Source organism: Macaca fascicularis, chromosome 3 (assembly GCF_037993035.2).
Source record: "Macaca fascicularis isolate 582-1 chromosome 3, T2T-MFA8v1.1".
In the NCBI taxonomy this organism is placed as follows: Eukaryota; Metazoa; Chordata; class Mammalia; order Primates; family Cercopithecidae; genus Macaca; species Macaca fascicularis.
Genome location: NC_088377.1, coordinates 98,658,851 through 98,685,897, shown reverse-complemented (window position 1 = coordinate 98,685,897; position 27,047 = coordinate 98,658,851). Strand labels below are relative to the sequence as shown.

The 27,047-nt window shown below is 37.3% G+C and overlaps 1 protein-coding gene across 1 annotated transcript in view; it reads left to right on the top strand.

Moving 5' to 3' along the window:
• Positions 1-27,047, top strand: part of ITPRID1 (ITPR interacting domain containing 1) — a 117,596-nt gene that overhangs the window by 80,405 nt on the left and 10,144 nt on the right. Inside the window, exons 10-11 of the mRNA XM_045388992.3 lie at positions 24,982-25,064; positions 25,514-26,818. Coding sequence (XP_045244927.2) covers positions 24,982-25,064; positions 25,514-26,818 — 1,388 coding nt within the window. The remainder of the gene's footprint in view (positions 1-24,981; positions 25,065-25,513; positions 26,819-27,047) is intronic.

Sequence of the window (27,047 nt, the reverse complement as noted above, 5' to 3'; positions counted from 1 at the left end):
TGTTGTGTTAAATTTTGTCAAATACATTTTGGCATCAATTGAGGTGACAATGTGGTTTTTTTCTTTTATTCTTTTCACATTGTTTATTACATTCACTGATTTTCAGATGTTAAAATAGCCTTGCATTCCTGAGATGGGTTCCACATAATCATGGTATATAATCCATTTTTCATATTTCCAGATTCAGTTTGCTAGTATTTTGTTTAGGATTTTTACATCTATATTCACAAGGACATTTCTGGTAATATCTTTGTCTAGATTTGGTATCAAAGTAATACTGGCCCCAGAGAATAAGCTGGGATGTGTCCTCTCCTCTCATATATTTTGGAAGAGTTTGTGAAGTATTGTTAATGTTTCTTTAAACATTTGGTAGAATATACCAGCAAAGCCATCTGGGCCTGAAATTTTCTTTGTGGAATGTTTTAAAATTTCTAATTAAATAACTTTATATTTTACAGGTCTATTAAAATTTTCTGTTTCTGCTAGAATAAGTTTCAATACCTTGTACCTTTCTAGAAATGTATCCATCTCACCTGAGTCATCTAATTTGTCATTCACAGTATTCATATAATTGATTTTTATTTCTAGAAAATTAGTAGTAACATCCTATCTTTCATTCATAATTTATTAATGGAATCTTCTGACTTTTTTCTTTATCTCTCTAGCTAAAGATTTGTCAGTTTTGGTGATCTTTTCAAAGAAAAACTTCTTTTTAATAATTCTTTATATTGTTTTCCCATTGTGTATTTTACTTATCTCTGCTCCAAACTTTATTATTTTCTTCATTCTACTTGCTTTGCATTTAGTTTGCTGTTTTTGTAGTTTAAGGTAAGAGGTTAGGTAATTGATTTTTGAGATTCTATTTCTTTTTAAATATACATATTTATAGCTAAAAATTCCCCTCAAAGCACTGTTTTTGCTGCATTTCATACGTTTTGATATGTTTTGTTTTGGTTTTCACTCATCTTGAAATATATTCTATTTCCCTGTGATGTCTTCTTTGACCCGTTACTTAGGAGTGTTTTAAAAAATCGCTACATATTTGTGAATTGCCTAAATTTTCTTCTTCTATTGATTTCTGATTTCATTCTACTGCAGTCAGAATTGTTATTTTGTATGACTTCAATTCTTTAAAATTATTGAAGCTTGTTTTGTGGACTATCATAGAATAGTCCATGTACACTTGAGAAAAGTAAGTATTCTTCTCATAGATATTGTTTTTTGGGTGGTGTCTTTTACAGATGTCTATTAGGACTACATGATTTATTTAAAATGACATACTAGAAAATACCTATTTAATTCAAAAAAATGCAGTAATGCAGGAGTAAAGGCATAAAAAGATATGACATATAACACATAGTATAATGGCATCCTATCTAATAAATCCTATCTAATCAATAATTACTTTCAGTCTAAATAGATTAAACATTTCAGTTTTCAATGTGTTGAAAAATTATTATTCAAATAATTTTTGAATTTTATTTATTATTATTATTTGTCTTATTATTATTGTTCAAATCTTCTATTTTGTTGTTGGTCTTCTAATTGTTTTATCCATTATTGAAAGTGGAGTTTTAAAGTATTCAATGATTGCTATTGAATTATCTGTTTTTTCCTTCATTTCTGTCAGTTTGTTTAACGTGTTTTGGGACTCCATCTTCAGGTCTACATGTGTTTTTAATTGTTAGGTCTTCCTAATAGATTGACTTTTTTATCATTATAAAATGATTTTGTCTTTATTAGCAATTTTTATCTTATTGTCTATATAATATGTAATATAATATGATATAATGTATAAAAATATAGCCATTCCAGCTACATTTTGGTTACTAGTTGGATAATATATCTTTTTCATTATTTTACCTGGAACCGATGTGTTTTTTGAATTTAAAGTGTTTCTTTTGTGGATCACATGTAGTTGGATCATGTTTTATTTTTATCCATGCTGCAAATCTCTTTTGATTAGAATGTTTAATCTGTTTAGATTTAATGTAATTATTGATAAGGCAGGATTTATGTCTGTAATTTCACTATATGTTTTATATGTCTTATGTCTTTTTATTCCTCTATTCCACCATTACTGCATTTTTGAGTTAAATGGGTATTTTCTATATGCCATTTAAAATATCTTCTTATTTCTTTTATTATATTTTTAAAGTTACTTTTCTAGATGTTGCCCTGGGAATTCCAATATCTTAACTTAAAAAAATCTAGATAGGATTAGTACCAACAATTTCAATAGCATATTAAAAATTTGCTCCAGTATAGTTCTATTTCTTCCTCCCTCCTTTGTGGTATTATTGTCATACACATTACACTTTTATACATTATGATTATATCAATTCCATTTTATAATTATTGCTTTATTAAATTGTCTTTTAAATCAGATAAGAGAATAAAAGAATTACAAGCAAAAATACATTTTTATCATCTTCATATATAAAATAACTATGTAGTTATTTTAATGAGTGCTGTTTATTTCTTCATTCGAATCTGAGTTATTGTCTAGTGTTTTTTCACTTCCACTTGAAGGACTTTCATGAGTTTTTCTTATATTGCAGTTCAAGTGATGAATTCTGTTTTTGTTTATCTAAGAATGTCTTACATTGTCTCTTATTTTTGAAGGATAGTTTTGTTGAATATAGAATTCTTGATATTAACATTCTTTTATCCTTTCAGTGCTTTGAATGTCATCCCACAGCCTTCAGGCTTTCATGGTTTCCACTAAGAAGTCAGTTGTTAATCCTTTTAAGTATCCCTTGTATGTGATGAGTCATTTTTATCTTGCTGCTTACAAAATATTTTGTCTTTTGAGTTTTATTATCATGTGTCTGAGTGTGTATTTCTTTGAGTTTTTCCTATCTGGAGTTCATTGAGCTTTTTGGTTCTGTACATCACTTCTCATCAAAATTGGGGAGTTTGGGGCCATTATTTATTGAAATATTCTTTATGCCTTTTTCTTTTCTCTTCTGTTTCTGGGACTCCCATTGTGGGTGATGGTATATTTGATGGTGTTTCACAGGTCTCTGAGGCTCTGTTCATTTTTCTTCATATTTTTTTTGTTTTTGTGTTTTCAGCTGGATAATTTCAATTGGCTTGTTTTCAAGGTTGCTGATTCTTTCTTCTGCCATCTCAAATCTGATGTTGAGGTCCTGTACTGAATTTTTTATTTAAATTACCATATTTTGCAACTCTAAACTCTTATTTGGTCCTTTTATAATATTTACCTCTTTATAATACTCTGTATTTGATGAGACATTCTTTCTTATACACTCCTTTAGTTATTTTGAGTATATATATAACAGCTCATTTTTTTGTTTTTGTCTGGTGAGAACAACATTTGCATTTCCTCAAGGACAGTTATTATTGATTGGCTTTTGTTTTGTTTTGTTTTTCTGTGTGTGGACCATTCTTTCTCATTTCTTTGTGTGTCTTGTGATGTTTTGTTGTAAACTGGGCATTTAAAATAATATGATAATATGAAAACTCTTGAACTTAGATATACTCCTAGGTTTTGTTGTGGTGGTGGTTTGTTGTTGTTTCTGGTTTGTTTGTTTGTTTGTTCTAAAGAGACTCTCCTGGACTAATTTTATAAAGCCTCTGTATTTTGTCAAGTGTAGCACTGAAGTTCCTACTTGAATAGCCTAGTTAATGACTGGACAGAGATTTTTTTAAGTGACTTGAACAAATATGTCTACCACCCTTTTCTGAAGGTCTCTGTGTTTTTGTTGGAGTATGCCTTCAATGCTCCACCTATTTACAACTCAGTGTTAGTCTTCCCTTCTTGTTTGTGAAACTTCGAGGTCTTCCAGATGTGAGAAATTAGGGTCTTCTCAGATCTTTCTTGGGCATGAACACAGCCCTGCACATGTGCACAGCCAGCCTTATAGATCTACATGAATATGTCAGAGATTTTCAAAGTCCACTATTAGCCAAGCTTATTATTTTGCCCCAGTTGGTATCACCATCTCAGGCAGCTATAATATTAAACAATTACCATTAATTGTTTTAAACATATATCCTGCTGGTATGACTTTCCTTACTAGGTCAAATAAAGACAGGCTTACTGAATGGGCTTTGCCAGAGAGCTGCCAGATAGGCCTAATAGTGATAATTCTCCAAAAATGGGGCTTTTTGTTTGAGAGTCCACACCCTTTCTGCTTCCTCTAACTGATGGGATGCTGTTTTTCACAGCTACCACGATTCCAAGGCTGATTGTTTTAAGGCTAATGAAGAGTTGGGGAGAGGGTAATGGAAATAGGATAAGTTAAAGTGCCACGAAGTTCAGTGTTCTTATTGATATTCAACTCTTTTATTCTTGTATAAATGCTCCTCAGATTATTGAAAGCCTTTGGTTAATTCCTAGGGTTTTGAAAAAGTTAATTTTGACAGGCTTTGCCAGTGTTCTTGTTTTTATGGAGGAATGAGGTTTTGGAGGTTCTGTTTCCACTACCTCAGAAATACTGCCCTCTCTTTGTCTTTTTAATAAAACCAATTTGCTTACTGTAGTTTCTGTGGGATTTTTGCAAAGAAAAAAATATATTTTCATTCTACCATTTTAGTCAGAGTCTATATTTGCTGTTAGTCAGTAACAATGAATTTCAATTTTTCTAGCAGTAGAATATCATCAGGTAGGAAGACAAATCACAAAGAAAGACATTCTTGTTTAAGGCCATTTTTTCCTTTAAATTCCCACATAATCAGCAGTTTGTTTTGTTTCTATCTAAAGCCAAATCCAGTGGCTATGTCTATATTTATGTTAAATAACCAACAGCACTCTGGGCCTTTCTGAATTTGCAAGGTGGCTTCTCAGCAATGCAGATCTCCTTTTGAATTCTTTTCGCCCTTTGCACAGCATAATGACATTGTTACATTCGTGTTATTCTTGCCATTGATGAGAACTTCAATATTTGCTAGTGCATGTGTAGGGGGAGAGAAGTTCCTTATGGAAATATTCCATATTCCCTGTGAAGTACCTTAAGCAGTCAGGATTATCCACATTTTTCAGATGCTGAACTTTGGTTCAGAGGAGTAAAGTGACTTGCCACAAACAACCAGTTGGTAGGCACCAAGGTTGGGAATTGAATCCAGATCAGGTATATCAAAGTTTAGGGATCCCTTCCCTCTGCCACACAACATTCTTTACCCCAGATATTATGGAGTCTTAGATTGTCATTTAGTCCAAACCATCCAATGCTTAAAATACCTATACAGTATCCAATACCTTCTTGTGTGTCTAGAATAAGGGCAGGTGAAGAAGTAACTTCATAAATGCTTTCCAATAAAATTATGCTTTACACGGGAAGGCTAAGTTTAGTTCCTTTTACTTTGGTCAGATTATGGGAGTAAAAATGAGGGCAAGGCTGAACTTTAGCTCAATAACTTGTTAAAAAAAAAAAAACTCTCCATGCAGTTTCAGATTTACACTTATTCTAGTAATTAAACAAATATTTATTGAGCACCCATTATGTGTCCAAGGCTTGAAGTAAGACAGAAAAAGCCTCTACAAAAGGAAGATATGAGAGACACTTAATAGGTGTATATACTGCATTAATGCAGTAAATTTCTCCTGTTTTATTTAATACCATATACCCAGATCCTTAGAACAGTTCCTGGTATCCTTAGAACAGTTCCTGGATGCTCAATAAATATTATGGAATTAATTGATTAACTGAGATAATTTCACGTTTTTAAAGGTTATACAAAACAAAATGGGTTAGTAGAGTGTAGAGCTTTGTGGCGCAGGGAGCTGCATTGTAGTGGGTGGCCAGGAAAGGTTCTCTGAAGAGAGAGCATTGAACATCATTGTCATCTGGTTTGAGAACAGCCATTGATCACTTTTATGAAATTTACTTCACAAACAGCCACTGAGAAAACTCCTGATTCGGGGGCCCCATTTATATTTTTGGTCACAAGGAAACCTAGAATGTCCTTTGTTGCTCCCTAGGGTATGGCGAGAATGAACACCACACCACTGAGGGTCCATTGCTAGTGTTTTCCATCACCATTAGCCAAGGGATTAATTTATTTTTAAGCTGTAGGCTGTAGCCTTGAGAATGTAATTTAGTTTCAGTTTAATTTTATAGTAATTTTCTTAAAAAGAATAAAGGTGACTTCTAGAAAGTGTATAGTAATTAGCAAAATTCTAAAAGTTATGTAATCCAGAACTTAGCCCTTAGGAAAAAGGGTGATGTAGGTTTGCTGAACACATACTGTAGATATTTTCCCATTTATTCTTTGGACATGGATATAGGACTGACTAGTGAAATATCAAAGATTTGACATGCATGCTTTAATAGAAAAAACATGAAGATAGGATCAGGTCATAAGTATTACTTGTGTAACATATGGTAAGTTATTGGAGGCCCTCATACCTCAATGTTACCATCTTCATGATGGGCATAATAAAATCTACCCAGCTTGGCAGTTGTAAGGATTGCAGACAATGTGTTCAGAATACCATGAACAATAATGGCAAGCAGTAAATGGCAGCTATTAGTACTATGGATGCATCTTGAAGTCATTTGCAAATTCTCTTATGCTATTTCTGTGGACAAAGATGTGAAGATGTGAGTGATTATCAATGTATAGTTCCTGGTACTCTCTCAAGCAAAATAAGACATTAAGTGATGTTTAAAAATGGAGATTCTTTGAGTATTATGAACAATGGTTGTGTAATTACATAGACTTTCATTCTTAGACATGACCAAGATCATGTCTAAGTAACTAATTAAAGGCTAATACCAGTAGTGTGTTACAGTTTACTGAGAATTCTAATTCTGTTTTCTGTTAAAAGGCCTGGCTGCTATGCAATGCTTTGACAATGTTGCAAGGTTCCTACTGTACATGCAAAAATATAAATTATTGGAATTCTTGCAGTTTTCAAGAATTGTGATTTGTTATAAATATATTAATAACATCTTAAATTGACCATGGTTTTTAATCGTGCCTCTTTTTTATTAATTTAAATGTAAGCCATTGCTAATTTATCTCTCTAAAAAATTATTGTATTTATGGTTATCCCTTCAGGGTCTAGTAGTGAACATATGCATATTGGGTCCTATTGATTTCAATAATTAGATTTTTAAATGTGTAGGTCTTGGAGTTTTGTTCTGAATCATCCCTACCACCTGTCTTAGGTTGGATTCCCCAGAAATGGACCTCAGGGAGAGTTTGTGTTAAAGTGATGTATTAAGATGTTTTCTAAGGAAGTACAGTAGGGGAGTGGGACCCTGAGGAGAAGGAAGTAATCTGCCCATCAACACATCCCTCCGCCCACTGACTAAGTCTTTTTTTTTTAATCATCTCATTGATTCCACAGGTACAATGTTATTTCAACTTTAGAAATAGATAGTATCTTAGATCGTATGGTAAATTCCCCAGATAGCTTAAAGAGTAGTTTTCAATGGCCTTTTTCTGATTTCCTCTGTGGCCAAAGTAGGAAGCAGAATAAGGATTATGTACACGTGAATGAGACAACAAGATACAAGACCAAAAAGGTTTCTAAATTTCATTATTTGGTAGCCTAAAAACATTGTGATTGTGATTCAAACAAGTGTCAGATGCCCAAACCTCTCTTGCTTACTTTTTGCCTTCTTGGTGGTTTGTGGGAATGGTGTAGTTGTCCTGGTCATATTCCAATCTAGATAATTATATCTTCTCTTCTGCAAACTTCCTGTTGCTTATATTCCAAGCGCATTCTTCTTTTCTTTATGACAAACTGCTCCTAGGCACCACTGCATGGTGGTAAACAGCTGGAGGGAGCTACCCCAAAGATGGTTGCACTTCAGTGGTGGGTGAGCTCCTCCCAGTATAATTTATCTATCAACTTGTTCAGTTTTTGAAGCATTTGGCATCTTTCAGGAAGGAAAGCCTGGAGAAGGGAAGATCCTATTATTTCTTCTATAACCTCAGTAGGTTTGAGGCACTGTTCTAATTAGAATGGAGATAACAACAATTTTAAAATGACAGATCTTTGCAAGGGGGATGATTAATATAAATGTGTTTCTCAATAACAAGTATTTCATTGATAAGCTATTAAAGAATAAGTGTTAAATTTTAGATTGCCAAAGATATCATACCTCTATGTAGTATTAAGCATTTCTGAGGTAGGCAAGAGAGTCATTGAAATAATAACCAAATCTCCCCAACAGTTTAATTAAAAGAAAATGTGAATCAGTATAAAAATCAAAACTATTCTGCTTTTTGTAAAAAACAAACAAACAAAAAACAACTTCACTGTGAGTGGAGATAAGACTTCAGACAAAATTATTTCAGAGAAAATACATCCTGATTAGTCTCTTCCATTAACAGGAGCTCTTTAGAGACAACTTTTACCTTCTAAATGATTTAATGCTCCATCTTTTAAAGAAAAAAAAAAAACCCCACCATACTCTTGTCATTTTCTGGTTTATACTCATGCTCCCTCCCACCCCCACACTACTTTAAGGATACTACTCTACCTAAAATGAGTTCAATGAGTTTGGCTGAAATTGAAGATAATAAAGATAAAATGAAAATGAAGATAAAATATTTGAAGAATATTTAAATTTCAGAAGAAAACATTTGACTGATTAAGAAGAAAGGTACTTACACTTACTTCTAACACTACAAATCATTGCAGGAAAAGAAAATAAAGTCCCTTTTCTATTTGTACTAAAGAAAATGGTGGGGAATGAATTTTAGAAGCACACGTATTTATTATCATTAGAGAAACCACTGATGCTATCAGAGCATTTCCAGTAGTTGTGGCTTCCATGGGATCCTAAAGAAGCCGAGAGATGACAGAAGCCTATCAGGTTCACAGACTTTTAGGAAACCTTAAAGCCCTCTTGGTGCCCATCATTGTGATAGGAGCAAGGACTATGACGTAAGTCACCCAGATCAAAGGTGTGACCATTTCCCCAAACTTAAGATCGGCCTTTTCACTTCATGTATGCCTTCCCCGGCCAGCACCCAATTTGTGCCCCCTCACTTCTCCCTAAACAATACAACCAATACCCCATAACAAATAATTAGGATTGTTCATGAGAAAATCCAAAGGGAGCAAATTCACATTGTTCTTTGGGAGGTTCCTACCCTGTCCTTTCCCGCTAATGCACACCACTACTAATTAGGCTACTGAAGAAGAGGCATCTGGCTGTTGCCAATTCTTGACACCCAAGTTTCATGAATCTTTTGGTCAAGAAAGGAAATATTTCTTTCCTGATCCAAAGCCTAATCCCAAGACAAAATGCCTCCAGGGGCCCCTTCTTCTCAGAAAAGGTAGAGATGATGTTAGGAAAGGCTTTGAAACCAAAATGGAGTCCAGAAAGGCCAAAAAGCAGATTTCATAAACTCCCCTATATTAATGGGGTCACAATGTAGAACCCCATAATTATAGTTGAGTATTAGGGCTTACCAATAATTATTTTTAGCTTATGAGTGAGGAAACAAAGGCTCTTAAAGGCTAAGCAACTTGCTCAAGTTCACCCAGCTGGCAAGTGTTGGCATCAGGATGAAACCCAGGTCCCTCTAACTCCAAGTGGCATGCCCTGCCCAAATTCTATGCTGCAAATATAAGCTGTGGATGTCACTTTATTATAAAGTATACTTTGCTGTGCAGATTGCATGTTATAAGAAGCCGAAGTGGATAAAATGGTTTATCACATGTGTCAAGAGAGTAGGTGACTCAAAGCATTCTAGGATTCACTGTGGAAGACCTGATTCTTCATCCCCTTACAGTGTGTCTGAGAGAGGAAATCCCTCTCTGCTCTCTTCCCTAATTCCATATTGACCTTTGTCTTCTTCCAATTTCTAAAGCATGGTGACATTACCTTTAATCTGTGTGTGTTAATCACAACATTTTATTAATCTTTCAAAAGCAATTTTTGTTCTCTTCCTTTTCTTTGTAAGTACAGGCAAGGTGTCCTTTCTATGTCTATTTTCAGGTGATCACATTTTTGCCATTGTAAAATGGAAGGCGTAATGACTAGATTTCTAGGTAAACTCTTATAATTTACATATGAGGAAAGAAAGGTCTATAAAGTTAGTGATTTGTTCTAGGCACCAACAATGATTGGTGGCAAATCCAGACCCCGAACCCTCAGTGATGAACTTTCAATTCTTATTATTTTGCCATTAATTACTTTTCTGTGTAACGTGTTCCTAACTTATTCTTTGTTTAAACCATATGTGTGGAGCTAAGCTTAAAGCAGGCAAAGTTACTGTATCATAGCATTTTGATAAGAATAACATCTGATTTATTTTCAGTCTCCAAAATTTATCTCATGTATGCTGAGGAAATCAATGGTCAAGTTTGTAAAGAGTGTTCTTTTGACAGTTAAAGAATTAGAATAAGCTTTTCTTAGAATGTCTTAAAAAAATTTTTTTTTCTTTATAAAGTTATTTTATAAATGCTTAAAATAAAGTGATCTCATCTAAAATTGAAACACTGTATTTCAGATACAGGTACACTGAATGTTAGTAAGAAGGGTTTTTATTTATAGATAATTTGGTGATAATAAAAATCTTCAGTAAACTTTGCTAAGACTTAAAAAAAACTTTATGACTAACTCTGTGATTTTTCCAGTGTTAAAAGGAGTCCAAGTTGATTCTAAAATCAAAGAACAGACAGAAGTTCAAGTGGGTTGTAAACTTGGCGAAAACATGTTTTGTTAAGAAAAAAGGAAAACGAATCCCATCTAAAAATCTGTGACTATGTGTATGCATCTTTGGGCTTTCTTTTTGTAAAAGCAAAGTTCTTTTAAAAAGAATCAGAGCATCACATAAAGTAATGAAATATACTTTATGTGACTAAAGATATTAAAATGTCTTGTTTAAAATTAGGCCAACTGCGTAACTCCTTTTGAACAGTTCATTGGAAATAAGTCACCTAGTGACCATAATCATGCTTTAACTTTGGGTGTGTAACCTTATGTTCTAAGAAGTGTCACTGATAACTTTTAAAATTATCATTAATCTGGTGCTACTTAGAAGTAAGTTTTTCTACTATATTTCTGTTTGCATTTTACTATTTCCTTTCTGTATTATGCTTCCCTTTACTGTAATGAATATCCCAAAGATGGATACAACTGTTTAATTTGATATTTTTTTCCTGCAGTAGTTATTCAGAATTTCTTTTCTGAATAGTTTTTAGCATTTGAATCAAAACAGTTTTTGACATGTTGGTGAAACCATGCTCTAAAGGAGGAGTCAGTGCTTCTGGATCCCCAGATGGACTCAGTTTTAAATGTGCCCCCAAAACTCTTGTTGCGGCAGTTTTCATCTTTGTAAGGGCTACTACACATGCTCAGAGTTCATTCTCAGAACATTAGACTATAAACTTTGAAAGAGCAGAGGCACAGTCTTAGTCTCCATTGTATTCCTTAATCTAGCACATTGCCTAACACACAGTAAGCACCCAACAGAAAAATATTTGTGGGATAAACAAATAAATATAGCAAGCTTTCTTCTAGAAAGTGGATGGTCACCCAGCTTGAAGATTATTTATTTTATTTCAATGCTTAGGCGGTATGCCTTATGAATTATGTATGTCTAAAACACATATGTTGAGGAAGGTGTTCTGGAGTATTTTTTATTACTATTAAATACAATTCCAAAGCACTCCTAGTGTTTTCCATTACCGTTTATTTTATTCTTATTTCGATTTTGTCCGCTGGAGAAGCTCCTGAATGGCTGGGCTGTGTCTTTCAGTATTCCCCGTTGTCCATGCAGTGCCTGGCACAGAGCAGCCAATCAGTAAATTATTGTTACATGAATAAGTGAGACTATATAAAATAATTTTATCAAAATTTAAAATGGGTTGGAATCAGTAAAAAGTAATACTGGTGATGCAAACAAAAAAGAGTGACATCATGGAAGATATTCTTTAGAGAATCATCAAAATGCAAGTGAAGACCACACATGGTGGCTCATGCCTATAATCCCAGCCCTTTGGGAGGTCAAGGCAGGAGGATCACTGGAGCACAGGAGTTCAAGACCAGCCTGGGCAACATGCCAATACCCCATCTCTACAAAGAAATAAAAAATTAGTCCAATGGGGTGGTGCACACCTGTAGTCCCAGCATCTCAGGAGGTTGAGGCAGGAGGATTGCTTGAGCCCAGGAGGTCAACGCTGTGCAGTGAGCTGTGATCGTGCCACTGCACTCCAGCCTGAGCAACAGAGCAAGACGCTGTCTCAAAAAAAAAAAAAAAAAAAATGCAGGTAAACAGGTCACAAATGAAAGTGACTAAACTTGACAGAGATGGAAAGCAGTGTCTCAATCCTCTGCACATCTTTCTTCCAAGCTTGGGTGGTTGATGTCCCTAAAAACAAAAACTTCCTTTTTATTAAAAAGGAGATTAATTGGAATTAAAATGAAAAGATACAATATTAAGTGAATACTAAGTTAAGTTGTCTGGTTATTGTACTATGAGTATCATTCAGGTAGGAAAGAGCATATCCAAAAGGGTTTAACTGAAGAGAGTTTTAGAAAGGGGCTATTTACTGAAGTGGGTGGGATTCAAGGAACCAACAGGAAATGTGGAAGCACCTTAAGGTTAATAAGAGCAGAAAGTCATTGTCACCCCAGGACTAAAAAAGCAGAGGGAGCCAGCTACTGGAGCCTGTGAAAGTTGGAGCCTGAGAAGAGAGACTTCTCAAAAGGAGCTCTCACAATAAAGGATGGCAGTCATTTTCAAAAAGTGCCCTGAAAGAGGGAGTGGTCAATAAATAATCCATGCTCTTTCTTCTGCCCTTCAATCTCCTACCCCTACTGGTGCCTCCCATTGATGGAACACAAGAGAAAGCCTGGAGCACAGGCAGGGCAGAGAACGATCAGAATAGAAGATAACAGGGGCAAGGAAGGACAAATGGAGAATAGCAAACAAATAACTGGTCTCCCTGAGAATGCCTTCTGACTCTGATGGAGCCAGGAGTCCCACATCTGTCCCCCAGAATGCAGCTAGGAAGAGAAGCATAAGTGCAATTCTTGATGGAAACTTTAGTTCTTCAGCTTGGTAACAACAAAACTTGAGGAATTGGGCTACTGTGTAAAAGGACTATTTCTTCTTACTGTCTGAACATTTGATGTAATCTCTGCCAATCAACCAGTGAACTCAACAAGGACAATGTTTGCTCCCAGCCAGCTTCACAAAAGGAAAAAACAAAAACAAAAACATTTAAACTGGTTATCACTAGAACTACAGCACTTGAATCAGTAGAAAAATTAAAGTCTCAAAAAAAAAAATTGGCATTACAAAATTTGAAACCTATCTATTGTCTCAAGTGGTCATGGGACATTGTTCATTCAGCCCTGGAAGCTTCTATCCTTCTTTTCTGTAAAATATGAGTAAACACTGGATCTAAATTAAAATTTGTCATTGCATTCTTCCAGGACATTGTATGCACATTTGCTATTCAAAATCAGATCTGTCCTCCTTTTTGTCTCAGGAATATCTAATAAGTATCTATGTAGACAAAGAAGACATGTGTGTTTAAACGATACAATCTTTATAGATTCATGTAAGTGTTCTGTTTCAGAAATATTTAATTGGATTAAGATTCTAACTTGCTTCATTACAAGTCCCTGCATGACCAAACCACGGATTACTCCATGCCACGAAGCTCCAGGCACAATGGCCTGTTTTCCTTCCCCTGGGCAGAAACAGCTTGTAGGCAGGAGGAATAGGAACAGTTATCATTAGGTTGCGCACTCTGAACATATTACTCTAAAGGATATTTTTCAACAATTTTTATGGTAGTATTTTGATATGACAGTTTTTAAGAAAATGGTATGAAAAGATGCCAGAGGAAGCAGTGTGAATTTTATTTTTCAAAATACAATGGTCAGACCATGGGTCCAATAGAGAATGTTTTCCTAGATCACTCTCCTCTCAAAAAGCATCCTCATATTAGATGCCAGAAGATAGTGGAGGTGCATAGTTGCATTTTAAAGTAGAAATTTTGCAACTTACAAATTGTGTACCTTTCAAGTTGTCATAAGAAGGAACACTTCAGATAAGAATGGCCTCAGGAAATAGAACATCCATATATTCTTCCTGAAAAAGAAATGTCAAAGATGTACACCAGCCTACTGAATTAGGAAGTCTTGCTTAAAAGGACAGTTAGGCAAAGTCTAAAGAATTGTAAAATATACAAACATAATGTAAATATCATGAATATTCTTGAAAGAGAAGAAACACACACACACAAAATTGCTAGATCTAAAATCCTAGATTATATCAGAGAAAGCTGAATGACAGAAGAAAATGAAATTATCAATAAATACTGATTAATTGGGGAGTCAATAGGTACTTGTTTAATTCTTGGTATTTGAAATATGTTTGAATTTTTGATGTTACTACTAATTAAATGTAAAAACATGGTATTTGTTATATGTGTTCTACATTACCAGAGGAAAAAAGGCCATCAAAGAAAATATAGTCTACTTGGCAAAAGAATAAACGTTGAAAATTAATCATATTAGTAATACCAACAAATATTGAGTGCCAGGCACTATGCTAAGTGTTTTACATTATCTCCTTTAATCCTCATTTAAGTCTCTGAGATAACAATTTATGATATAGTTCAAAATCCAGTCTACTTAAATGTGAAGTTATACTCTGTCTTTATTAATACACCAGTAGGATGACAAATAGATTAAAACTTGTGTCCCAATTCTCATTGATTAGTATTAGCTATTAGTAATGTTGAACTAATAAAGATTCTGAGGCTGAATTTCAGCTCAGCAGAAAAGACTGGATTATGGATTAGTAGTGATGCCTACTTTCAGAACAAGAGGGAAGATTTGCATCGAGTATGTCACATATTTACTCTACCAATCAGTTATAAAAATACATGTAAAATTACAAACAATAAGAATAAATACATAGCTTATGAAAACAGTTATAGATGGAATAAATGAACCTACAAAGAAAAAGACTCAAAAAGTCATTAAGAAATTTTATACCGCATGTTCTCACTCATAGGTGGGAACTGAACAATGAGATCACTTGGACTCAGGAAGGGGAACATCTCACACAGGGGCCTGTCATGGGGAGGGGGGAGGGGGGAGGGATTGCATTGGGAGTTATACCTGATGTAAATGACAAGTTGATGGGTGCAGCACACCAACATGGCACAAGTATACATATGTAACAAACCTGCACGTTATGCACATGTACCCTACAACTTAAAGTATAATAATAATAAATAAATTTTAAAAAAATAAAAAAATAAAAACATGTTTGTGAAGAAAAAAAAAAAAAGAAATTTTATCCACATTTAAAATAAGGAATCAAAGAGACGTTAAAAGCAAAATGAATGGGCAAAATATACCAAAAAGTATATCAATGATAACAAAAAGAAAACAGGAATTACAACATTATTAGATAATGCTAAATTTAAAAAGTATATATATATATATACACACACACACAAAAATGTATAAAGTAAGGTCAAAGCTATGATGAGAGGTAGAAACAGTCTTTTTAGAGAATATAGAATGAATATAAATTGTTCAGTTGGTGACATTAGAAAAACAAGTTATTAACTCAAGAAGTAGGTATCCCAAAATATCAATAACTATTGAAGAAATTAAAAGTTTTTAAAGAGTTTCATCTTTTAAGGTATACAATTGTCAGCAGTTTTATGGCTAAGCTCTTTTAACATTATAAGAAAATAATACTATCTAAGACTTCCAAGAAGCTGTTGAAGAGCAGAGAAATAAAAAGAGAAACCTATCAATTGTTTTTTACGGAAGTGGCACAATTATGCTACCAAAATCCGGGGAAAAAGGCATGTGCTCACAAACACACACGTGTGCGGCACACACAGACACACAAATCATAATTTTTGATAAGAAAAATTCACATTATATTAAAAGAAACAAGATACAAAATGTGTATTAGGATTATTATTTTACAAAACACAGACATATAAATGTGCACAAACAAAATGTCCTAAATCAAAATACATAGAAAATACATAGAAATATTTTAGTCATTTTCTTACATGGTTAAGTTATAATGATCTTTATTTTTTATTTATGATTTTTTATTTTTCCAAATTTTCTTTACCACCTTGTATTACTTCTATAATACTGAAAAGCAAGAGTATTGAGCCAAAGATAAGTTAATTTCAGAGAAGCAGATTTTTTTTTAAATGATGAAGGAAGGTTATTTTGACTGAAGAACAAAGGGACTGCTAGACCTGGAGCAATGGAAGGAAGGAAAGAAGGGAGGAAGAGAGGAAGGGAAGAATCCCTAGGCTGTAAGACCTTGAAACCAAAACTTCAGGACAGTGCTAATAGAAGTTATTAAAATATTATGTAGAAATCTTCATAGGATAGAGACCCTTCTGCCCAAGACTTTTGGTATAGAAAAAGAATTAACTTGTCTCAGGATTATTTTCCATAATTACTAATATTTTCAGTCTTTCTTCAGCTTTAGGATGAGAATCAAGATAAATATAAGCTCCATGATGGCAGGTACCTTTGTTGACACTGGCTGACCAGTATCTAGCACAGTGTAGGACCTTGCGGGTCCCAGTGACCACCTGCTAGGAATGAAGGTTTCCAGTAGAAGGTTCCACCATGCTCTTTCTCTGTGGCTTATTCTCTTCAGAATATTAACAGTGACTTGTCCTACAGCAAGAATGTTTTTTAATGTCATAGACAACACAAATCCACAAATCAATTTCAGATTGAAGGTTAAAATTATCCTTGACAGAGGCTGGGCATGGTAGCTCACACCTGTAATCCCAGCACTTTGGGTGGCTGAGGCAGGTGGATCATGAGGTCAGGAGATCGAGACCATCCTGGCTAACATGGTGAAACCCCATCTCTACTAAAAAGACAAAGAGTTAGCCAGGTGTGGTGGCTGGCGCCTGTAGTCCCAGCTACTTGTGAGGCTGAAACAGGAGAATCACTTGAACCTGGGAGGCAGAGGTTGCAATGAGCCGAGATCACGCCACTGCACTCCAGCCTGGGCAACAGAGCGAGACTCCTTCTCAAAATAAATAAATAAATAAAAATAAAAATTATCCATGACAGGATGGAACCATGTTCCCAAACAAGCTAGATCAAATTGCACAAAGATATAAACTAAATCATTCACTTAGGTTTCAAAACATTTATTTATTGATTTCAAAATAGAGACTGTTATCAGTGTAACCCAACACTGGGAACACAACTTCTGACTAACTAACACAGCCTTAGGCTGTGTGTATGGAAGTGAAATCTAGAAGTAGGAAAAGAGCGCAGTCCCCTCCTTTCCGTGTTGGCCAGACCATGATCCCTACTACTGAAGCCCAGCTGGGTGACAGTTTTACAGCAAGCATTAAGTAAGAGCCTATTCAAAAGTACAAGACACAAACAGCGTGAAAAGCCTGCCCTGTGAGGGCTGATTTAAAGGGTCTGGGGAGATTTTTATTTCTATGTATTTATTTGTTTGAGATGGAGTCTCCCTCTGTCACCAGTCTGGAGTGCTGTGGCGCGATCTTGGCTCACTGCAACCTCCGACTCCCTGGTTCAAGCGATTCTCGTGCCTCAGCCTCCCTAGTAACTGGGATTACAGGCGGGCGCCACCATGCCCAGCTAATTTTTATATTTTTAGTAGAGACGGGGCTTCACCATGTTGACCAGGATGGTCTCTATCTTCTGACCTCGTGATCCGCCTGCCTCAACCTCCCAAAGTGCTAGGATTACAGGCGTGAGTCACTGCGACCGGCAGGGTCTGGTGAGATTTACGCTGAGGAGAAAGGCCTGGAGAGTCCAAGTGAGCTGTCTTTGGGAAAGGAGTTTGACACGTTCTGCACTACTCCAAGGAACAGAGCTATGACCGACAAATGTAAAATGCTAAGGTAGGGGTGGCCAATACAAAGACAAATTTCCTAAAATGTATGATGCGCTCTGACCAGATAGGAGTCATTGCTTGTCACCAAAAGTAAGCACTAGCTAAACAACCATCTATAAGGAATGTTCTGGAAGGGAGGTGGCACCATCCTGTCTTCCAACCTGGGGAACATAGAGAGGTTTTGTTTGTTCTACGAAACATTGAAAATTAATTTTGTAAAATGCCTTCAAAGGAACAACTGCTCTCTGGTCCAAACAATTCACACTACCGCCAATTGTCCTGAAGCCTAGCTGTTCCACATACTTACGCCACCTGCCCAGCTCCTAAAAGCATTGGTTTGGGCCTAATCTCTAATGTCCATTCCAACTCTAGGCTAACTTGCTTGGTGACTCAGCTTCACCACAGAGCTGTCACAGAATTTTGTGCCATTGGAGGACAGAAGAGATAGGAACTTGACAATGAAATAGGTAAAGTAGAATTGATTGAGGAAGACAGTTAACTTCAAACAGTCTGAGGTTGAAACATTTCTCTTGCTGTACACAACTTTATCACACTTCACACCCCGTCACCTCTTTGCTTTTTCTCCCTCTTCCTACGTATCTTTCAATTTCCTAGCTTCTATGAACTCAGACTATTTTAAACATGAACTTTCCACCTAGAATTCAGAAGCTTTTGTTACTAGCCCAGCCCAGAAAAGCAGGTTGACTTTTCTTACTAATTTTAGCCGTTCCAAAGGTCCTTTGGCAGGGACCGGGGTCTTCCACTCTGTGGTTGGTGTAATGCTGCCATCTGGTGATTATTCCATCAAAGTGCCTGAGGCATCTGTCTCCTAGGCAGAAATGTTTCCCAACTCACAAGTCAGTAGAGTAGTCCTGTCCCAAGCAGGGTCCCCCTAATTGGGAGGGTAAAAATTTATCTCCATGAAGACAGTTGTGTGCTGAAAAAGGTAATTTCTAATTAATATTAATATTAACCATGATTATTAGTAATGATATGAAGATTGAGTTATAATAGATATTAATGATGTCCTGCAGCAAAAATTTACATATAACATTATATAGCCTATATATTATTAGAAATATATTATTGGATATTATCCTTATTGCAACCCCACAAGTAACATAGTATTACCATATTCATTATTTTCCCTATGAGGAGACAGACTCAGAGAGAGTAAGTGACAAGCTCCAGATCACACAGCCTCTAAGTAAGAGAGTCAGAATCGGACCCCAGTAGAGCAGGCTTCGACTTTTCTAGATGACTCAGCATGGAGCCTAACTAGATTTCAATAGCATTCGGTGTACAGAAGTGGACCCCCTTGAGCTATGGGATAGGCAGGATGGGGGAACCAGCAGTCTAAGGAGACATGAAAAAAATTGTGCAGGGCTTGGTGGTGGTGAAGGATTCCATTTACACAACTGTTTTGGAACAGGATTCAGCCAGCAGTAGAACGCTTAGGTGATAAGATCTAGCTGGAGGGAAAGGACTGGTAGGTGCCAGGTGGGAGGTCAAGGCCCCACTGGAGCGGAGTAAGGAAGAACTGTGGCTCCTTCAGCATATTGAGTGCCTAGGGAAAATATCACTAGAGGTAATGAGACGTCTCAAGTTCCCCCAGTCTTGGCTTAGCTAGCTGAAGGAACTGGGTGGGGTTGGCCAGGCGTGCTGGTACCACTTCTATTACTCTTGCCAGATGCCATATTGCCTTCCCCAAAGGCAATGTATTACATATTAGGTGTGATATATTGTATTACATATTAGGTGTGAGGGTGTGGGAGTGATAAACGATGTACATTTGTATTTGTCTGTTTGTTTAATAATCCATCATGGCCATTCTGAGCTAGGTGATTTCTCATCCTTTGCCTCATTTAATTTCTACAACCCTAAGGGAATATTTAGAATTTGGAAATCCTATATCTAGATGCACATAGTCTAGTTGTTGGAAAGGTACTCTATATGGAGAAAGGATTTTTAGCCTCTTGAAGAAACTAAACCATCAGTAACCTGGCCCACATTTTGCTTGGTGAATCTCTCAAAATGATTGAGATGCATGCATTTCACTTCTAAAACAAACACAAGATAAATAAGCCTATTCACCTGGGAGAACTATGCCCAATTCCACCATTTGATCTCATCATCTAAGTGAGGTTCTCAATGTCTGATTTTTTACTGCTTAAGTGAGTTTCAGAGATTGGTTTGTTTTTTGTGCTTTACACAAGTACAGTTAATGAAAGGCAACAGTTATATCACAAGTATACCTCTTTTGGAGGAAATTACTCTTTCTACCTTTTAGGGACCCTTTGTTTGTGGTTGTTTATTTTCATTTGGACCAGTGTATTAGGCCATTCTCATGCTGCTATGAAGAAATACCCGAGACTGGGTAATTTATATATATATAAAAAAAGAGGTTTAAATGAGAACACATGGACACAGGGAGGGGAACACCACACATTGGGGCTTGTCAGGGGAGGGTGGGGGTCAGGGGAGAGCAACTGGAAAAATACCTAATGCATTGTAGGTTTAATACCTAGGTGATTGGTCGATATGTGCAGCAAACCACCATGGCACACGTTTACATATGTAACAAACCTGCACATCCTGCATATGTACCCTGGAACTTAAAATAATTTTTTAAAAAAGAAAAGAGGTTTAATTAACTCACAGTTCTGCATGGCTGGGGAGGCCTCAAGAAACTTACAATCATGGCAGAAGGCACCTCTTCACAGGGCAGCAGGAGAGAGAATGAGAGCCAGCAGGGGAAATGCCAGATGCTTATAAAACCATCAGATCTCATGAGAACTCACTCACTGTCACAAGAACAGCATGGGTGGGGGAACCGCCCCCATAATTCAATTACCTCCCACCAGGTCCTTGCCATGACATGTGAGGATTATGTCAACTACAATTCAAGATGAGATTTGGGTGGGGACATAGCTATACCATATCAACCAAATTGGTATAAACCAGCCAGCACATGGACAAATGGGCTCTAACATATCACTCTGTCCTCGTGTTCTAATGTAAAATTTCATCCATGCGTTGTAAAATGGGGAATAGCAACCATTGCATATGAAGCTTATATTCAAGAATAGTAACTGCTTAGAAATTTTTTGAAAATTTGAAATAACAATAATGATGCATGGAGAGTGCTTCACAGTTTGTTGTGCAAATCTTGCATCAAAACATATAGAAACAGCTAGAGGTTCCAAAGTCTGTCTTGTCCATCTTTCACCAAGGTTCAACCTCTTCTGCTGAATATCTTTGGTTCCCCTAATGCCTCTATAGTCTGGGAGTGGGAATGAGGAGTGGAAGTTAGTTCTGTCTCATGCTGTCCTATCCCATACTTTGTCTACTGCAGAGACCTCGGGAGTACTAACAGGCTGTGGGCCCAGAAGCACAGAAAGGGAGCGTTTAACAGGAAGTTTGTGTGGAAAATTCTTCAGGATGGGCTGCCCACTCAACAGGTTATTAAGCAGAGGGGCTCCCATCAAAGTGTGCAGGGCCGTTTGCATAGTACTGAAAAAACATTTAAAGTTCTGCATTGAGCTTTTGAAAGGTTACTACAAGAATCATCATGAATTTCGTACCCACAGTTGATATAAGGAGGAAAACAGGTGGTATTTTTGCTAATCCTAAAGGAAACTGAAAAGTTTTAGTATGGATTGAACTAATTATAACAATGGTGGTGAAGTCTTAAATATTACACTAGTAAATTTCTTATAATAAATATGTAGTGAGTATATGCTATTTCCTCTGACAACAGTGAACAGCTGTTCTATTACTCAGGTTAAAGGTTCTGTAAAAGTCACACATCAGAGTTAAAGGAAAATCTCTCAGGCAGCACCTTTTCTACACATTATTCAGTTTTATAGTAACAGGTGTTTATGTTTGTAGACTCTTCTAGGTCTTTGTTATAAATCCCACACAACATTGTTAATTTTTTTTGTTTAAATAGTCAATTATCTTTTTTAAAGATGTAGATAATAAATAAATAAAATATTCAATGCTTACCCACATGATTTTTTTCTTTCAATACCCTAAAGATGTTACTCAACTGTCTTCTTACTTGGATTATTTCCAAGGAGAAATCTGCCATCCTTATCTTTTTTAACTCTATATTTAATGTTCCTTTTCTCTGGTTGATTTTAAGGATTTTTATAAAAAGTAATTGGCGTTGGGTAATTTTTCTTTCTTTTGTTTTTGTTTTTTGTTTGTTTGTGTTTTTGAGACAGAGACTTGCTCTGTCACCCAGGCTGGAGTGGAGTGACACAATCTCAGCTTACTGCAACCTCCACCTCCTGGGTTCAAGCAATTCTCTTGCCTCAGCCTCCCAAGTAGCTGGGATTACAGGCATGCACCACCATGCCGGCTAATTTTTGTATTTTTAGTAGAGACGGGGTTTCACCATGTTGGCCAGGCTGACCTTGAACTCCTGACCTCAGGTCATCTGCCTGCCTCGGCCTCCCGAAGTGCTGAGATTACAAGAGTGAGCCACTGCGCCTGGCTAGTAATTTGATTTTTATGTGCTTTAGTGTAGTTTTCTTCATGTTTCTGGTGCTTGGAGTTAGTTGGACTTTGTGAAACAAACTTTTCTTTGAAATATTACTAATCTTTTCTTCTGCAATCTCTAATCTGCTACATATATCCATTATAAATTTTACTGGAGACTTTGTTGTTTTCATGTCTAGAAGTTCAATTTGGGTTTTTTTAAAAATATCTTGCATATCTCCACTTAACATAGGTCATCTTTCTCTAGCTTCTTGAACATATGGGATATAGTTTTAATAAATGTTTTAATGCTCTTTCTCAATTGATAATTCTAAGATCAGCATTAGTAATAGGGTGGTTTCTATTGATTGATTTTTTCTCCTCATAATGGATCATATGTTCCAGCTTCTTTGCACACTTGATATTTTTTAATATATGCCAGACATTTGGATTTTACCATATAGGTAAAATATGTTAGACCATATAGGTGGTAGATAGTACTATATTCCCATAAATATTCTTTTGCTTATATCTCGGACACAATTAAGTTACTTGGAAACAGTTTAATTCTTTCAGGTCTTGCTTTTAAGGCTCGTTGGGTGAGACCAGAGCAGTGGTCATTCTAAGGCTAATTATTTCTTACTCCTGAAGCAAAACACTTCTGAGTATTCTACCCCTCAATGTCCTGTGAAATAGAAGGTTTTGCATCTGGCTGGTGGGCGCATTCCCTATTCCAGGCTCTGGATGAGTACTGGGCAGTGTTTCCCCTGATCCTTTCTGATGGTTCTCTTCCCAGCTTTTGGTGGTTTTTCACATGCATGAGCTCATCAGTACTCAGCTGAATACTCAAGGGAGACTCTCTTAGAGTTCTCTCTGTGTGCAGCTCCTTCTTCTCCTCTATGTGCCATTTGAACTCTAGCTGGCTCAGTCTTTTTGGACTCCTAGCTCTGTTTCCTCAGCTTCATGTGTCTGCCAGGCTCAGCCTGGGTTCCCCCTTCTCATGCCAAGACCTGTAAACTCTCTCAAAGCACTAATCTGGGTAACTATAGGGTTTACATCACATCACTTATTCCTGTCTCTCAAGGACTGCTGTCTATAACTGTCTGAGGTCCACTGTCTTGAAAACCATTTTTTTTTTTTAACATATCTTGTCTAGTTTTTCAGCTGGTTCGGGTACGAGGAAAAATCTAGTCCCTATTACTACAGCTTTCCAGAAGCAGAAGTATCATATAGATCTATGACTTGCAAATATTTTCTATTTTTTTACCCTTAACTATGTAACAAGAGGCAATGGCGAGGCCAAAGATAAGCATTCTCAAAATTTTGCTCAAAGTTTCTCAATCTCTCTAGGATTGAGCTATTTTAAAATGTATGCCCTCTGATTTTTAGCTTTTAGTTAGGTTTGAGGCTGAATTAAAGAATATGGAGTTTATAATGTTTAATTATACAAAATTGAGCTGTTACTTTCTCTTGACTTTGGCCTCAGGCTGAGCTAGCTGGGCTTTGGGCTGGGTCGGCCACCTGTGGGACTGTCTCCACTTGCTGTCTTCGCTCAGACACATGGACCGTTAAGGATCTTGGGGATTGTTGCCCAAAGGGAGAAGAATGATGCTGCTCTTGTGAGTGGAACTGTCCTTCAAGGTGAGGTCCAGCAGAGATCTAAGCAGAGGCTAGGATCATTTCCCTCCCTTGAACTCTTCTTCAGCGGTTGTTCAAGCAAAGGCAAATCCCGTATTTATCACTTAGGTACCAAATACTCAAGCATTATATCTAAGGACAATGAACTGTTTCCTTTTAATTCACCTCCCAAACACATAACCAATCTTCTCCCAGGACAGACAAAGCTCCTCCCTCTGCTCCTTGTATTCTGAGGAGGCCACCTTGCAACCCCCCTCCTCCTGAGAGACTGCCTATTAGAGCCTATACTGTGTTATAACTGAAAGCATTTCTCATTAAAGAAGAGAAAAAAAATTCCATAATTTAATCTTTAGCATGGAGACACTCTGGTAGCCAACTATTTCCCCCACAATATATAACTTAATATTTACATAAGAATCTACAGATAGATTTAACATTTCATGGATGCTCCTGTTTACAAAGTCATAACCTGCCCACATGTGACTTTGCCCTTTCTCTGCATGTCCCAGCCTCTCCTGGTGACAAGAGCAGTGATCTAAAACACGAGCACAAACTTGTAGTCATAGAAATAATACAGCTGCAGCTAGCAAAGGGTCCTTATCCAAATTTTAGTAAAAAGAACAAGAATATATATATATACACACACACAAATATATAAAATGTGGTCTTTTATTATTTTATTAGTGTGGCATTTAAGGCATATGTGTTTCCTTCTGGATTTTCTTTCCCTTAGTAAAGATTCATCTCACAACCATATTGTTCTTTGGTTTTGAGAGACATTAGTTTCTCTTCCTTCGTTTCATGTTTTATTCTTTGTATCAGGAAACCAGTGATGCAATTTTATGTGAGCTCTCTGACAATTGAGAAAAAAACATCCTTGGAATTCCTTCATTTGTTTTTTCTTCCACACAGTGGGCATTTCTGCAGGATCCATGGTGTGTCAGGCACCTAGAGGGGTTGATCCCAGTCCTGCTGGCCGCATGTTTTCCCTTTAATAACCTAAAGACCTTTTTCCTTCTGCAGGTGCCAGGGTGGACAGAGCAAATAGCTGCCAGTCTGACAGCAGTGGGTTCCTGGAGGACCCGCTGGAACCGCTGCCCCTCCAGGTAGGAGGGTTTGGAACAGGGCCATGTTGCTCATCCCTCACATCCCACTTCAGCCCTATCAACCAGGCTGCCACCCAAACCTCACTCACAGCTAACTCAGAAAGAGGGGTGTTTTAAATCAAGCCACAGCTGGAAAGCTTGAGAAGGCACAAACCACCTGCACCCAAGGGGCAGGGGAAGATGGAGTCATATTAGACAAGGCGCCAGAAAGTGTGGCCTTCCTTTCCTTTTGATTTTTCTAAGCAAGGAAGCTGAGCCCCCTAGAGAGGAGGACCTTGGTAAAGTGGTAAACAGATGCAAAACCTAATGTTGCAACCCTTGTCTCCTGACTCCTAAGGAGTCAATGACAAAACACTCCTAATGGCAATGACAAGAAGAAAATCTCGCCTTAAACCTGTTGCCTCCTCCACTTCCTGACCTGTTTCCCTTTGTCCTGGTTTCCTCTACAGATGCCTTCCTTGCCAAGCAGCCAGAGTCCCGCTGAGAATGGTGGTAGAAAACCAAGAGATCAGAGTCACAGCGTAGGATCATCCCAGGACTATCAACTACAGTCAGATGGGCCAGATTCCAAGAGTAGGGCGAGCGCATCTTTTTCAAGCCAAGACACGAGTGCCTTGGAAGAAAAGGCCTCAGCATCTGTGGTGGAGGAAGAGTTTCTGCTTGAGGCCATGGAGGAGCCACCAGAGCTGTATATCCCAGACATGGCCTGTGCCAAGACCACCACGAGGGGAGAACACCCAAGGAAAGACAGCCATCTGCGGCAGCTTCTGCCAATGTCCCACAATGAATATGAGGTTACCGGATCCACAGCCACTTCCAAATATGATCATCCTCTGGGGTTTATGATAACCCGCATCACAGAAATGCAGGATAGTTTTCTGAGGCTTGAGGGGGCTGGCAAAGTGCAAAGCCACCACTTTGAGTCTCAAAGATCACCTGGAAATGATCATACTCAAGACAAGTTCCTTCATGTTGACTCTGAGGCCCCAAGAGAAGAGGAAAGCAGTGGACTCTGTCCTGACACCAACCACAGCTTACTGGCACCAGAAAGCTCATCACAGTGTGTCCCCAAGCACAGTGAAATCATACCTTATGCCACTGACCTTGCTCAAACATCTGAAAAGCCCATTCTCCACCTCCATAAACTGCCTGGAGATCCTGCCCAGGTGAAGTCAAGGTCTTGTACTTTGGGTCAGATACTACCTAGGCCAGAAGCTGAGATGGAAAACCTTCCTTTAAATACTGGCAACTCCAGGTCTGTAGTGACCCAGATGTCCTCCAACCTGGTGTCGGCTGCTCAGGGTGCTGTGTCCTTGGGGACTGGTCCCAGAGGAACATCTTTAGAATGCACTATGTGTGATCCTGTTACCACAACAGAACCAAGACTGGGGACAGAAGCAAGACAGTACAATGATGCTTCCATTCAGACTTTTGTATGTGAGCCCAGGCCCTGGCATTTCTGTTCAGTTCCAAGCAACAAGGCCTTGACACATGGGCCCCAGCCCCTCACCAAATCCGTCTCTCTAGACTCAGGCTTCCCTAGTATCTGCCCATTGGGCACCTGCCATGCTATACCTGCCCACTGCTGCATCTGCTGTCATCACCACTCCCACTGCCACTGGGAGAGGCAAAGCCCTGGCCTTGAACCGTCAGTCTGTAGGCGCTCCCTCTGCTCACTCACTGGTCACCGGGAAGCCCAGTTCATGACGACTTTGAAAGCCCTTCAGGACACTACAGTGAGGGAGCTATGTTCCGTAAGTGTTCACACTTGCAAAGATGGAGAGGCAAATGCACCCATGATAAACACCTCAGGGATAATGTTCATACTTCCTTGCTGAATGCAAGATCTCAGGGCAAACGTTTCTATTTTAAATCATGAATAACATTTGTAGAGCGCTTTATTGTTTATGATACAGTATCACACATTTCTTCTTGATACTTCCAATCAATCACCTTTAGAAATAAGCAAAGCAAATTTTATTA